The sequence below is a fragment of the Sus scrofa genome, chromosome 4 (genome assembly GCF_000003025.6).
Source record: "Sus scrofa isolate TJ Tabasco breed Duroc chromosome 4, Sscrofa11.1, whole genome shotgun sequence".
In the NCBI taxonomy this organism is placed as follows: Eukaryota; Metazoa; Chordata; class Mammalia; order Artiodactyla; family Suidae; genus Sus; species Sus scrofa.
Genome location: NC_010446.5, coordinates 34,739,923 through 34,756,136, shown reverse-complemented (window position 1 = coordinate 34,756,136; position 16,214 = coordinate 34,739,923). Strand labels below are relative to the sequence as shown.

Below are 16,214 nucleotides of genomic sequence, written 5' to 3'. Positions count from 1 at the left end.
CACTCAGCAGCTTAAGGATCCAGTGTCGCCATAGCTGTGGTGTAGACTGCAGATGTGGCTTGGATCCTGCACTGCTGTGGCTGTGGCGTACAACTCTGATTTGGCCCCCAGCCTGGGAACTTCTATATGCCATGGATGTGGCCCTAAAAAGAGAAAAAAAAAGAAAGAGAAATATAAATCGCCACCTCCCCAAGTCCATTCCCCTTAATGCACCCTTCAATTAGAGCTTACCAGTACTTGGAAGCTTGGATTAGTAAAATTACAGGAAGCTATGTAAAAAAAAATCCCCCTCAAGTGCTTGTAAGTAACCATTCGAAGGACTTACCAAAATATCTGCTGTACATTTGACTATAAGGCAATGAGTGAAACAGTCCAACCGAATGGTGCCACTTTGCTGATTGAGGTATACTTGCTCTTCTGGTAAAAGATGGCCTATCCTGCTGCTGGCACTGAGTCTTGAGAGGGAAAGAAAGACAGAATGCACTGTAATTGCCTACACTAACATGGGAAATAAATAAATCTAAAAAAATTATAATGAATACATACGGGTCTTTATTCTCCTGTGACCCAAACATAATCATAGATTTCAAAGCATTCCAGTCCTGGAGAACACGCTCCAAGGCAAGCTGGGCAAATCTTGGGGGCTCTAAGTCATGATCAGGCATATCTGAATCTGAAAACAAAAAGAAACAGCGTGTAAAAACAGAAAGTAGCACACCGCTTTTCCTAGGTGCCAAAACTGTCAAATCAACTCACCTTCAGGATTGGCTGTCTTTCGGTTACGATCCTCCCGGATCCGAGGAGGTCTGTACTGGCAATGCTCGACGGTCTGCCTCGCAACCGTCTGCACTAAAAAGAGTAAGAGGTGCTCCCCCCTGCAAAGGACAGCACTGTTAGGAGAAGAGGGAAGGTGCTTTTGCAATTTATATCCTCAAAGTCCCACAACTTGCCTGCTGTTTGGCAGCGTGACCAAATTAGTAGCGGTAAGCAGGCGATAAAGTAGATCAAGACGAGCAGATTTCTGTCCAGCAATTAGAGTTTTACATTTACATTTCTCCCAACAATCACAATAGGCTGTTGGTGATGTCCGTTTGAGTCTAAAAAGAATACAAGTACAAAAACTGAATTAAAAAAAAAAATGCAAAGGTCTATATTGAAATCACAGAGGCATAACTCATTGGAACTCAACAGGAACGTTAACTATAACAAGAAGGATAACGTTAGCGGTAGGAAGTCATTCTAAAGCAACACAGAGAAGCAGCATCACCACCCTAGCATCTAGCACAGTGAAGGTACTTAGTAAGCAATCAATCAATAAGTAGATCATCATTTTTAGATGTTTAAAGATAGACATATTAGCCAAAGTTGTTTTAATAAAAATTATGAGCACAGTATCTATAAAAATGTTCCACTTGTCCTACAAATAATTTATTTTAAAGTACAATAGACAACATCTACACATCTGCAGCACAGCTACGGCTATCGTCCCTACTGACACTCTAAGGCACTGCAAATGTTAGTGCTGGGGTACTTTACTGCTTCCTACGGCTGTGCAAACTAACAAACTAGCCATAGCAACTCTTGTCTGACCAAAGTTATTACATTTAGCTTAAGTAAACAAGAAGCCAATGCCTCTTAATGCCTTCATCAATTTCCTGCTAATGGACCCTATTACAGGGGACCTGAGAATATGGCTGAAGAATACAGACAAAAACATTCTGCAGACATGTTTCTTAAAAGACTAGTCTGATCCTGGTCACAATATATGATAACATATTTCTTGCATTATTAGGCTACTTTCATTCAAAGAGCACTACTCAGGACTGGCAAATATTTCAAAGTACACTTTCAAGCAAGAACCACATTTTAATACATAAATTGCCTTAAAGTAAAACTTGAGAAAAGCTTATGCTTTCTGAGTTACGAAACAAAGCCCGACTTGGTACAGGCTATTTTAACATGAGAATCTGACTCTAAATAGTTTACAATATTAAAGAAAAGGAGAATGGCACTTACTTGCAATCATGACCTTTATGACAAACCCTGGCACATTCTGTACAACAACAGAGCGACTCCAGCAAGCCACAAGTTCGACACTCAAAAATATCCTGAAATTTAGAAGAATGATATGTATTATCTCACCAAAATAATTATTTCTGGTATTTTCTAAAACAATTTAATCACAACGACAGCAGAGAAAAATTAATGTCCTCTGGAAATAGTCACAGATGGGTACACAAATGGGAATCAAATACTACCGGAAAGGCAAAAATAATTTATTATCATCTCCAAAAAGGTGTTACAGTTATAAAATCTACATCAAGAGCTGTGAATCACATTATACTACTGAGTGAAGATTTCTAATTTTTATGATGGACCATAACTAATTTAACAATCAACTCCTCTGCCTCATTTATTTAGGGATTAAATACAAATTAATTTTCTTTGGGTAATTTAACCCAAAGGAACACAGAATAAAAGGAAAACATCCGACTTGCAATTTCAAAGCTAGAACTATATAACTCTAGTGATAGTCAAAGGCGGGGAAAAACCCCTGAAGACAGCAAAACTATAGGGAAATATAAAATAACTGACCTGGTTAATGTGCTCTGCTCCAGTCCAAGTAAAACTGCAGGTATCATTACAACATAAGACATACAAAGGAGAGTCATCAGGGTTGGTACCTGATGGGCAAACCATTCCCATAAATACATCTTCCTCTTTTTCACTTGAGGATACTTCAGCTAAAAAGATTAAAAGCATAGAGGTTCACATATCAAGAAAGGACTTAATCACAGCCATCTGCTACTACTTTCCTCAAATGGAAAACCTCTACCATTTACACAGAATAAATCAGAAATTATTATATATTAATAAAACAAACTGATAGAAAAAGTGACCACGGCAAGGACATCCAGTCAATTCTGGTACAAAATAAAGCAAAGTGTAATTACATCACAGCCACATATGAGAACAATGCAAATACACCACATATCAGCCACCTAGGTCCTTAGCTCTACGTTACGCAGTTAAGATTCAAGTTCCAGCTCTATTTAACAAATTATAGATAATCACATAAATTATTCATAGCCAGTACTTTTTAAAAGATAACTACTACATCTTTTAAAGGCTGGATGGCGGAAACTGATACGCCTTAATGCTTTCTGTTAAGCAGTAAATCCAAGTCAGAAAAAAACAGTAAGACACCTAGCCCAGTCTGTTCATAAAATTTTATCACTAACACCAATTAACCACGGACACGTTCTTTCAGTAATCTATCTTTACTTTCAAAAGATTAATCATTAAACAATCCACTACAGAATTTTTTCTTTTAATTTAAGGAAATTCATAGCAGCTGCTTTTTGATGGTAGATGCTTTTTTCAGTGTACTTGAAAAAAGGCATGAACATATGAATTTTATACACATGAACAAAAGAATTATCTTGATAGTGCCTAATCAACTATATACTCTCTATATATAGAAATTCAATTTGAATAATTACAGAAGAGAATCTATTCAAATTAAAAAATAAGCAACTCATTTAGGACTTAAATTACCTTTTGCAATTTTCTGGGCTGTTTCTAAGATGGTAATTGCAGCAGGATAAGCTCGGCCACTTACAGCTGACATAAATGGAGTCATACCTCTTGCATCCCTAAAATGAGAAAAATTGTACATAAAAAAATCTGATCAATTATTTTCCCTCCTGATTATTAAAGAAATATACATATACTCATGGTGAAACGAAAAATAGTTCCATTAAATACTGTCTTGCCATTCAAATAAGATCACTGGTGGTATTTTCTGGTCTCTTATCTCATTTAAGAAAGCCACTTTTGTGGAATCTCTGTCTCTCTACACCATGCTCTCCTTTCTTGGCTTTAGGGACACTAAAGAACAGACCAGCAAGGGTACTGAAGTAAACTAATACTTTCTAAATGTGGGCACAGTAACAGGCCCTATCTCATAAAAGTGTGAGGAAGATTAAATCAATTATGACTTACAAAGCTGTCAGTACAATGTCTAGCAAAAAAAACATGTATTTAGTAAATGTTAGCTCTTATTATTATGAAGAATTTCCTTTTTAAAATGTGCCTTAAATAGTCTTCACGGAATTTCTATTCCCTCCTCGATCCCCTGCATTTCCCAAAATATTTGTGACTCCTTTTTTTTTTTTTTGTCTTTTTGCCTTTTCTTGGGCCACTCCCACGGCATATGGAGGTTGCCAGGCTAGGGGTTCAATCGGAGCTATAGCCACCGGCCCACACCAGAGCCACAGCAACATGGGATCCGAGCTGACTCTGCGACCTACACCACAGCTCATGGCAACGTGGGATCCTTAGCCCACTGAGCAAGGCCAGGGATCGAACCCACAACCTCATGGTTCCTAGCCAGATTCGTTAACCACTGCACCACAACGGCAACTCCCTTGTGACTCCCTTTCTCTTCCATCACAGCAACTACGGCTTCTCTAACAATAACACAGTTCCAACATTTACACCTGTTTACTAGGTAAGTCTACTTGGGATTTCCAAGTGATACCTTACATTCAGCATGTCTAAAACTCAAATCATCTTTCTGCGCAAACCCACCCTCTACCTGACTTCTCTATGTTACCCAACTGTATCACTGTCCCAGTTAACTTAAGACAAAAAAATATGGATTCTTCATGAAGTCTTTCTTCTAAACTAACTTTTGTACTTTTGCATCTAAACTTTCTTTTCCATTTAACAACTCATTCAGTTTATAACAACACGCATAGTAAAGGCTAGCAGAGACATATAAAGCATACTCTCATCTCTACTCTTGCCCATTGTAATCCCTTTCTATACCACCATCTCATTACTATTCCTATAATCCCACTTTGATACTACTGCAATCTAACAAAGCCAGATGATTCAAGCCCAAAGAATAGAGACCAAAGTGGTGGTTCTAACCTATTTTTTTCAGACCCACTGTTGTTCTCTTCTAATCCTCCACTTTGAATAAGAAGAGTTACTCTTTCTTAAAATATTCATACTTCTCCATTTCTAGTTACTGTTCCCTCTTCTCCCTACTTCTCATGGTTATATTCAAATTTCACCTTCATGAAGCTGCCTACGTAGAATAATCACATTTCTCCCTTCTGTTTATTCCAAAATATACTTATGTGTCCTTCCTATCCCAAACTAACATACATGTTACAAATGTCTAATATCTCAATTTGATTATGGGCTACTAGATGCAGAGGTAAAGATTATTCTACAATGCAATGTTTGTCAATTAAAAAAAAAAACCAAAAAAAGCAACATCTAGAAGAGTTCAGCACCTCAGTTGCCTTTACAAGAAATACTAAAGGAATTTCTCTAAGAGGAAAAGAAAAGACCACTAAAAACATAAAAATTACAGGGAAAAAAATCCCTCAAAACTCATTAGTAAAGTCAAAGACACTGTAAAGGTATTAAGTCAACCACTTATAAAGCAAGAAGGAAAGCTAAAATACCCAAGCTGTTAATCACCTATATCCAAAATAAGCAGTTTAGGGACACACACACACACAGAGATATATCATGTCAAACACATTAATATGTGTTGGGGGGATTTAAAAATGTAGAGTGTGCTCTAACTTAAGAGATCAGCAACTTGAAATAAGCACACATATACAGATTGTTATATATGAACTTAAAGGTAACCACAAACCAAAAACCTACAATAGATATGAACATAAAAAAAAAAGAGAGACCAATTCCAAACATAATACTAAAAACAACAATTAAATCACAAAAGAGCAAAAAAAAAAAGGAAAGAAAAAACAGTCTAAAGTACAACTAGAAACAATTAACAAAATGTCAATGAGTACAACATATCTATCAATAATCACTTTAAATGTAAATGGACTAAATGGACCAACCAAAAGACACAGAGGTTGGGGAGTTCCCATCATGGTGCAGCAGAAATGAATCTGACTACTGGTTAAATCCCCGGCCTCACTCAGTGGGTTAAGGATCTGGCGTTGCTGTGAGCTGTGGTGTAGCTCACAAATGCAGCTCAGCTCTGGCGTTGCTGTGACTATGGTGTAGGCCAGTGGCTATAGCTCCAATCTGACTCCCAGCCTGGGAACCTCCATATGCTGCAATTACAGCGCCCCCCTCCCGCGACCCCCGCAAAAAGAGTGGTTGAACAAATTAAAAAAATAAGACTCACATAATATGCTGCCTACAAGAGACTCACTTCAGATCTAAAGATACTCACATAGACTAAAAAAGTATGAGAGGATGGGAATAGGTATTCCCTGCACACAGAAATAAAAAGGGTTAGGGTAGCAATTCTTCTATCAGACAAAATAGACTTAAAAAAAAAAGACTAAAAAAAAAAAAGAACAACACATACTGATAAACAAATTGATTCTAAAGGAAGATATAACAATTGTAAATATTTCTGCACGCAACATAGGATCACCTAAATATATAAAACAAATATTAACAAACATAAAGAGAGAAAATGACAGTAGCACAATAGTAGTGGGGGACATTAACACCCACATTCATCAGTAGACAGATCACCCAGACAGAAAATCAATAAGGAAACACTGGCCTTAAAAAATACATTAATAGATATGTGGAGAACATTCTATCCAAAAGCAGCAGAATACACATTCCTTTCAAGTGCACGTAAAACATTCCCCAGAATTCCATTCTAGGCCTCAATAAATTTAAGAAGATTGAAAACATATTAATTGTCTTTTCTAACCGTAGCAGTATGAGAAGCAGAAATCAACTATAAGGAAAAAACTACCAAAACCACAAACACATGAAGGCTACTAAACAATGAATGGGTCACTGAAGAAATCAAAGAGGAAATTAAAAAATATCGGAGACAGGAGTTCCCATCGTGGTGCAGCAGAAAGGAATCCAACTGGGAACCATGAGGATGCAGGTTTAATCCCTGGCCTTGCTCAGTGGGTCAAGGATCAGTAATTGCCATGAGCTGTGGTGTAGGTTGAAGACAAGGCCCAGATCTGGTGTAGGCCGGCAGCTACAGCTCCGACTGAATCCCTAGCCTGGGAACCTCCATATGCTGCAGGTGCGGCCCTAAAAAGACCAAAAAAAAAAAAAAATCTGGAGACAGATGAAAACAGAAACACAACAATCCCAAATCTATGAGACGAAGCAAAAGCACTTCTTTTTTTCCTTTTGTTGGGAACCCTGCAGAATGTGGAATTCCCAGACAAGGGGTCAGATCCAAGCCACAGTTGGAAACTATGCCACAGCTGCAGCAACACCGGATCTTTAACCTACTGTGCCAGGCCAGGGATCAAACCTGCATCACAGTGCTCCAGAGTCACTGCCAATCCCATTACACCACAGCAGAAACTCCAGCAAAAGTATTTCTAAGAGGAAAGTTCATAGTAATATAAGTCTCCTCAAAAAAACAAGAAAAAAACCTCAAATAATCTAATCTTACATTTAAAGAAACTAGAAGACAAAGAATTAAAACCCAAAGTTAGTAAAGGAAAGAAATATAGATCAGAGCAGATACAGATAAATAATTACAGAGACTTTTAAAAACAACAGGAGTTCCTGTCGTGGCTTAGCAGTAACAAATCCAAATAGTATCCAAGAGGATGTAGGTTTGATCCCTGGCCTTGCACAGTAAGTTAAGGATCTGGCGTTGCCATGAACTGTGGGGTAGGTCGCAGACATAGCTCAGATCCAGCATTGCTCTGGTCCAGGAAGGCTGGGAATGTCCATATGACACAGGTGCAGCCCTAAAAAGCAAAAGAAAAAAGAAAGAAAGAAAGAAACAAAGAGCTGGTTCTCAGAAAAGACAAACAAAATTGATAAACCATTAGCCAGACTCATCCAAGAAAAAACAACTCAAAACCAGAAGTGAAAGAGAAGATACAGCTAACACCAAATACAAAGGATCATTAGAGGTTTCTACAAACAATTATATACTAAGAAAAAAGACAACTTATAAGGAACAGATAAACTCCTAGAGATGTACACTCTCCCAAGACTGAATCAGAAAGAAATAGAAAAAATGAATAGACCAATGACTAGTAATGACATTAAATCAGTAATTTTAAAACTCCCAACAAAGACTCAGGACCAGATGGCCTCATGGAGAAATTCTAGCAAACATTTAAGAGTTACACCTAACCTTCTCAAGCTATTCCATAAAGGAAGAAGAAATGCTTCCAAAATCATTCTACAGCACCACCTTAATAAAAAAAAACCAAAGATGGAGTTCCTGTCGTGGCTCAGTGGTTAACGAATCCAACTAGGGTTTAATCCCTGGCCTTGCTCAGTGGGTTAAGGATCCGGCGTTGCTGTGAGCTGTGGTGTAGGTCGCAGATGTGGCTTGGATCCCCCATTGCTGTGGCTGTGGTGGCTACAGCTCTGATTAGACCCCTACGCTAGGAACCTCCATATGCCACGGGTGTAGCCCTAGAAAAGGTAAAAAGACAAAAAAAAAAAAAAAAAAAAAAAAAACCCAAAAGATATTACAAAAAATTTAACTAATTAATTGATTAATTACAGGCCAATATCACTGATGAACATAAATGCAAAAATCCTAAACAAAATATCAGCAAACCAAACTCTGCAATACATTAAAAGGATCATATACCAAAATCAAGTGGGGGATTTATTCCAGGATGCAAGTATAGTTCAATATTCACAAATCAATCAACATGACATACCACATTAACAAACTGAAAACTAAAATCATATGAGCATCTCAGTATAAGCAGAGAAGGAGTCTGACAAAACTCAACATCCATTTATGATTAAAAAAAAAACACCCAAAATAAACAAAAAAAAACCTCTCCAGAAAGTGGGTATAGAGGGAACATACCTCGACACAATAAAGACCATTTATGACAGGCTCACAGCTAACATCAAAATAAATAAAAGGTGAAAAATGAAAGCATTTCCTCTAAAATCAAGAACAAGACAAAGATGCCCACTCTCACCACTTTTATTCAGTAAAGTATTAAGTCCTAACCATAGTAATTAGACAGAAAAAAAAAAAATTGGAAATAAAATTATCACTGTTTGTAGATGACATGATACCATATATAAAAAACTTTAAAGGGAGTTCTCACTGTGGCTCAGTGGTAAGGAACCCTACTAGTATCGATAAGGTTGTGGGTTTGATTCCTGGTCTCACTCAGTGGATTAAGGACCCAGCATTGCCTTGAACTTTGGTGTAGGTCGCAGATACAGCTCAGATCTGGCATTGCTGTGGCTACGATGCAAGCTGGCAGCTGCAGCTCTGATTCAACCCCTAGCCTGAGAACTTCAACATGCCACAAGTGCGGCCCTAAAAAGACAAAAAATAATAATAATAATAATAATAAAAAGGAATCCTAAAGATGCCACCAAAAAGCTTTTAGAACTAATAAATGAATTAAGTAAAATTGCAGGAAACAAAATTAACATACAGAAATCTGTTGCATTTGTTTACACTGACAACAAACTAACACAAAGAGAAAGTAGGAAAATAATTCCATTTACAACTGCATCAAAACTAATAAACTGGAGTTCCTGTTGTGGTGCAGTGGTTAACGAATCCGACTAGGAACCATGAGGTTGTGGGTTCGATCCCTGCCCTTGCTCAGTGGGTTAAAGATCCAGCGTTGCCATGAGCTGTGGTGTAGGTCGCAGAAGTGGCTCGGATCCTGTGTTGCTGTGGCTCTGGCGTAGACCCCTAGCCTGGGAACCTCCATATGCCGCAGAAGCGGCCCAAAGAAATAGCAAAAAGACAAAAAAAAATAAATTAATTAATTAAAAAAAAAAAGGCAAAAAGACAAAATAATAAAAACAATAATAATAAACTACCTAGGAATATATCTAATCAAGGAGGTAAAAGACCTATAATCAGAATACTTTAATACACTGATGAAAGAAATTGAAGACAACACAAATGGAAAAATATCCCTTACTCATGAACTAGCAGAATTACTACTACTAAAATGACCTTACCACCCAAAGCAATCTACAAATTTAATGCAATCCCTATTAAAATACATGACATTCATTTTTCACAGTATTAGAATAATCCTAAAATTTACATGAAACCACAAAAGACCCCAAACAGCCAAGCGTAATCTTGGGGGGGGGGGGAAGCAAAGCTGGAGGCATCCTGTTCCCTGATTTCAAACTGCTCTACAAAGCTACAGTAATCAAATGGTATGATAATGGTTCAGAAACAGATATATCAATCAATGGAACAAAAGAGAGAGCCCAGAAGGGAACCCACACTTACATGGTCAGTTAATCCACGGCAAAAGAGGCAAGAATGTACAATGGGGAAAAGGATAAATAGTGTCGGAAAAACTGGATAGTTATATGCCAAAGAATCAAACTGGACTGCTTTCTCACACCATATAAAAAACTCAAAATGGATTAATAAAGATTTAAATTATGACCCGAAACCATAAAACTCTTAAAAGCAAACAAAGGCAGTATGTTCTCTGAAAATGCTCTTAGTTTTGCTGTTTTGGATCTTCAGGCAAGGGAAACAAAAGCAAAAATCAAAAAAATGGGCCTACAGCACCCTTGTGAATACTGAAGGAAACCATCAACAAAATGAAAGGGCGGCCAACCAAAGGGAGAAGATATCTGATATATCTGACATGATGCATCTGACAAGGGGTTAATACCTAAAAATACACAAAGAACTCATGCAACTCAACATGGAAAAACCCCAATCTGATTAAAATTGGGCAAGAGACCTGAATAGACATTTTTCTAAAGAAGACATACAGATGGTCAACAGATGCAGGAAAAGATGTTCAACATTACTAGTCATCAGGGAAATGCAAATCAAAACCATAATAAGATACCACCTGACTCCCCTCAGAATGGCTATCACCAAAAAGATAACAAATAACAAAGCTGCTGAGGATGTGCAGAAAAGAGAAGTCTCATACAGAGACAGAATCAGAGATGCAGAGAACAAACTGGAGGCTGCCAGAGGGGAGAGGGCTCGGGGAATGAGTGAAATAGGTGAGGGAGATGAAGAGGTATAAACTTCCAGCTAGAAAAAAAAAAAAAAAAAAAAAAAAAAAAATTAGTCATGGGGATGTAATATACAACGAAGGGAACATAATCGACAATACTGTAACAACTTGGTATGGTGACGGACGGTAACTACACTTATCGTGATGATCTTTCTGTAATGTAAAAAATAAATAAATAAAACCAGTATGTTGTACACCTGAAACTAGTATATAATACTGCAAGTTGATTTTACTTCAATTTAAAAAGAAAAGACACTTTTCTAACTAAGTCATTCTCCATGGTAAATAATTTCCAGATACACCACTTAGGAAATTTTATTAGCAACTCTAGGAAATTCTCCTATATTCTAACATAAAAAAGGAAAAACGGCCAGTTTGGTAATTCCTACGTTTATCACCTAAAGTCAGGCAAAGGGACTATCTCTCCTGATAACACCAGCTTATTAATACTGTGGCATATTGAGTATTTTCCAGGTATTTAATATATTTCCCTAGATGAAGACAAAAGTCAATCATTGTGAGGATACTAAAATAAAGTACTAGTGAAAAAGACATTAACTGTAGAAATACAGAGTGGACTAACAACAAAGAGAAAGCAAACTAAGAACATAAAATAACTTTTCAGACAATACCACATGATTTTGAGGAAATCATACAAAGATAAATGTTTTAAAGTACCACAAATACAAAAAAGGGACAACTGAGAAAACAAAAAGATATACTGTATCTATCTGTATATACACCTTTTTACCTATGCCTCAAACCACTAATAAATTAGTAAGATGCTTCTATAGTAATAACTCTATTTACAATCCAATGACTTATTTTACTATTGGAGCAGCCTTCATTATAGTAATCATAATTTCATAAATTTGGTCATTTTCATTCAAAGGGCAGTTAAGGCTTAAACATGAAACTGCCTTGCTTTCAAAAATTAAAAACTCAAACCACCTTCTTATACTTAAATATGGGAAGATGACATAAGGGTCATGCCTGGAAGTTACAGTTCTGTAATCAAGAGACAGATCAGGGCTGAAATTCCAGCTCTATCACTCACTAGTGTTGTGATCCTGGGCAAATTAATTAACCTCTAAGCCCAGTGGGGATAATATCACTTAATTCAGACAGTTATATCTAAATAAGAGTGTTTAATACAAGTATAGTTTGGCACAGATTAATAACTATGATAAAAATGCTCATGATTGAGAGTTTGTAAAGGAAGATAGACAATCATGCTGAAAGTCGAGATGTAATCGATTAATGGTTAACGAGCATTTACAACAGAATTCTTATGAAAATCTGTAGGATTGCATGATGGCTCTGCAAGGTAAGATTTCCAAAGAATCCCTCAGAATCATCCTTGGGGTTTCAAAATACAGCTTCCAGGCCCCATTCCAGACCTGATGAGTCATACGTCTAGTGTAGAACTTGGATAAGAATCTGTCTGTGTAATTTTTAAAGTTCTCCAAGTGACAGTGATACAACTAATTCATGCCTTCAACATTTGAGAATAGCTATATGTGATCTTTTTAACATACCTACTCTGATCAAGCTAACATAAAATCAGACTGCATTTATTTAGTGTACATTGTATTACATTAAGAAGGGCTCTTTTGGAGTTCCCATCATGACTCGGCGGAAACAAATCTGACTAGTATCCATGAGGACGCAGGTTTGATCCCTGGCCTTGCTCAGTGGGTTGAGGATCCAGCGTTGCCATGAGCTGTGGTGTAGGTGGCAGATGTGGCTTAGATCCCTCGCTGTTGTGGCTCTGGAGTAGGCTGGCAGCTGTAGCTTTGATTCCACCCTTAGCCTGGGAACTTTCGTATGCTGTGGGTGTGGCCCTAAAAAGCCAAAAAAAAAAAAAAAAAAAAAAAGGAGGGCTCTTTCACTAAAGAGAACTCATGGACACAGAAAATACAATGCTAGACTCTGATAAATTATTTTAAATTTAATTAAGGTAACTGTTGTTCATACATTGCAAGATCAACTTAGTACAAGGAGCTAAGCTAAACCTTCATATCAAAAGTATATAAAATTTCTTACTTGGCAGAGAGGAGTTCTCGTAGATAGGGCTGCAGAACAACACTGTCACATAGCAATTTTAATATAAAATGAGCGTTAGCCTTTCGATCCTTAGATTCTACTACAGATGGCTCTGTGGAAGGACCTGTAATTTAAGCGGATCCATTTGGTAACAAAACAAGAGTATACAAAACAGAGTGAAAGACTAATCTGAACTATTATACCAATCATCTATCAGACAGACCACCAGAAAAATATTCTAGTATTAGCAACACATTAGTAACTTAATTACAGAGACTTTAAAGAGTAACCCATTTTACAAATCTCAACTGATTAAATGTATGTACAGACCACAACCTCACTGGTATAAAGACGAGAATTCAACAGATGTTTCTAAGCCAAGAAAAGTCTCCTTGAGACAAACTGCAGATCTGTACAAAACTATATGCAAAGTGTACACGTCTATCTTCCAAAAGCCTAGCAGAATAAAACAGGAGAGATTCTCACCTGGAATGGTGGAGGTGCTTGGTCCTTGACCGGTGCCAGTCGCTGCTGTGGTAAGAGATCCCACAGCAGGGGCCAGGATAAAATCAATGTCACCATCTTTCAGTAAACAGAACAGCAGGATGTACATCATTATAGGCAACATACCCCTAACATGTGCTTTTAACTGGCCTTAAGGCTTTTCTCTGCAAGCCAAGGTCACAGCGGACAGAGGTGTTGAGTTGAAACTTCTTTTCCAAACTACACATAAGGGAAGGAACCCACTAGACAAATTACTGACTATAAATCTTGATGTATTACTAGCTAGCTCCTTACCAATTCAGAAATACGTATTTTGGTAGAAGAGGGACATCTCACAAGACTTTGGAGAATTTTAAAGGGACAAATCCCTTAAATCTCCATAAACTAGTTATCATACTCATGCCAAAGTTAATTATTTCAGATTTCTAAATAGCCCACTGAAATGTTTCTTTTCTTTCATGACCTTATCTTTTTGTTAAACGCTAAATAAAGTAACAGATCTTACCAGGATCCATTGCAGGAGGGTCAGGAACCCAACTAGGAGGAGCAATGGGGGGTGAGACTGGATCTTGGTGGTCACTGGATGAAGCTCCAGCTTCATGTCTACCCAAACCAGCCGCTCTCAAGGAACGCCGCATCATTTCCCGTAATCTCAAACTAGAAGAACATGGACAAAATCAGAGCTCACTACCACGTCTGACTGTAATGATAAGGTGCACAGAACGTCTCATCTGAGATCAAAGCTTGTTCTACAAGCAAATACTCCAGGCAGGAAAGTGAAGTACAAATGCCAATTCTGGAATCACAGAATAAGTCAGCAAGGGATAGAAATGCCACTGGGGGCTCGTAGTACCCAGTTCAGCACTAGAACCACTATATTAAGCTCCCACACAAACTTAAGCACAGGGAACAAAAGTTGCAGTGAAGTAAGATTAGAAAATAATCTTTCATACAGTTAAGATAAATGAACAGCTGAACATTAAAACAAAAAAAAAAAATCTGTCCCCTGTTTATCATCAGTAAGAATTAAGTTTAATAGTAGACATTAGCAAAACATACTGATTAGCACAAAACCATTATTGTTAGCCCACTAAATCCCTTTTTTATGATCTTAAAAGCAATTGAAATAATATCCACACAGTAAGTAATTTTAAAACAAAGACCAATTTAGATTTATTTTTATACAAAAAGGTTTTTTTTTAACAGTACAACTTCATCCCAAGGAAATTAATGAATGGAACTGGAGCTTATAAAAGGTGTTGTTAGATTAATGTCTGGGCATGAATTTTTTTGTGCTGCTATACAAAAAAAAAAAAAAAAAAAAAAAAAAATCTGCACAGGTGTGCACATCACTAAAAAGATAAAGGAATAATCACAAACACAGACCTCGTTAGGGGAACTAGTATACTACCTGTATAAAGAGCTATACCTCTGAATAAAAACTTACAATGGCTACAAAATGAACACATTAAGAACTAACAGCAACTAAGAAAGAGCACATAAGGCAAATCCCTTCATTCAGATTTACCAGGTAGGCGTTATATGTCTGCAAATAAGTAATTCAGAAAGATCTGTATTAATGTTTGAATCCTAATTCTAATAATTATTTAATCCGAGGGTAAATGTGTTTTTCCATACCAATACATTTTCACTTTTATAAGGAAACTTTTTTTTTTTTTAAAGGCATTTACAAAAATTTTTGCTTTCAGGAACACATCTATTTTATGAGGCTTGTGTATGATGAGGCACCTTTGGGAAGAGAAACCTTTTTTTGGAAGATTCTGCAAAGTAAATTTTAATGTCTCAAAAATATACTAGTTATTATAGTATACACTATATCAGGGTCTTCTTCTCCCAATTTGGAAATCTGAGTTCAAGAGTTTTTATAACAGAGAGGGGAGCAGGGCACAGTGATTATTTCGGTCAAGGTCACTTCCTGTTCAAAGCTATCACCACAGAGCACGGCAGGCTCCTTACCAGTAACAGCACACACCAGGGTGACTCTTCACACTGTGATGCTCCTACACAATTTTAATTAAGCCCAACACAGACACTTGGTATCCTAATGTGTCTTACTCGAAACACACAGAGGAAAAAAAAAAAAATCAGCAATAATTGGGAGGCACTGCAAATAACCTGAAAATAAACACATGTTTTGGGCTTATTAAGAAGAATGCTGACACCAGGGTCACAAGCACAATGCCTACTGGGCCTGGAAGGTAAAATAAATTGAGGAAAGGGCAGTCAGGTGTAAGAAGTAGGGAGTAATGCAAACCAGAGGCATACATGCTCATCTAAAGGCATTCGAATTTTAAAGAAGAAAAATTTTAACATTGCATAGGCCAAACGAAACATAGGTGGGCTATTTATTCTCCGACCTCTAGCTTAGAGCAGATTAAGAATAAATGAAGATAAACTGAGACCGTAGTCTCATCTTGAACTTGCAAACTCCCAACTCTGTTGTTGTGATGTAGTCAATTCAATATTAAATGAGGGGGTCATTCCTTGTCATTTAAAAAAATTGTCCTTAACCTCTTTTCTTCATTAGGTCTTGGGAACATTTTTAAGTACAATGCCCAGCTCCTCATACAGATTCTTTAAAAATAAAAAACAAAAAACAAAAAAAAGAAAATTATTCTTCAAGATGTTGTACAC

At 37.1% G+C, this 16,214-nt stretch overlaps 1 protein-coding gene across 10 annotated transcripts in view; it reads right to left on the bottom strand.

Annotated features, from left to right (window-relative positions):
- Positions 1–16,214, bottom strand: part of UBR5 (ubiquitin protein ligase E3 component n-recognin 5) — a 148,717-nt gene that overhangs the window by 38,374 nt on the left and 94,129 nt on the right. For 7 of the 10 annotated variants that reach the window (XM_021089033.1, XM_021089034.1, XM_021089030.1 and 4 more), the window contains exons 23-32: positions 14,065–14,216; positions 13,542–13,637; positions 13,056–13,179; positions 3,559–3,656; positions 2,596–2,744; positions 2,017–2,108; positions 951–1,097; positions 757–875; positions 547–673; positions 326–455 (exon numbers count right to left, since the gene is read on the bottom strand). In XM_021089033.1, the coding sequence (XP_020944692.1) occupies positions 326–455; positions 547–673; positions 757–875; positions 951–1,097; positions 2,017–2,108; positions 2,596–2,744; positions 3,559–3,656; positions 13,056–13,179; positions 13,542–13,637; positions 14,065–14,216 (1,234 nt within the window). The remainder of the gene's footprint in view (positions 1–325; positions 456–546; positions 674–756; positions 876–950; positions 1,098–2,016; positions 2,109–2,595; positions 2,745–3,558; positions 3,657–13,055; positions 13,180–13,541; positions 13,638–14,064; positions 14,217–16,214) is intronic. The other 3 variants (XM_021089039.1, XM_021089038.1, XM_021089037.1) reach the window with 1 other exon arrangement.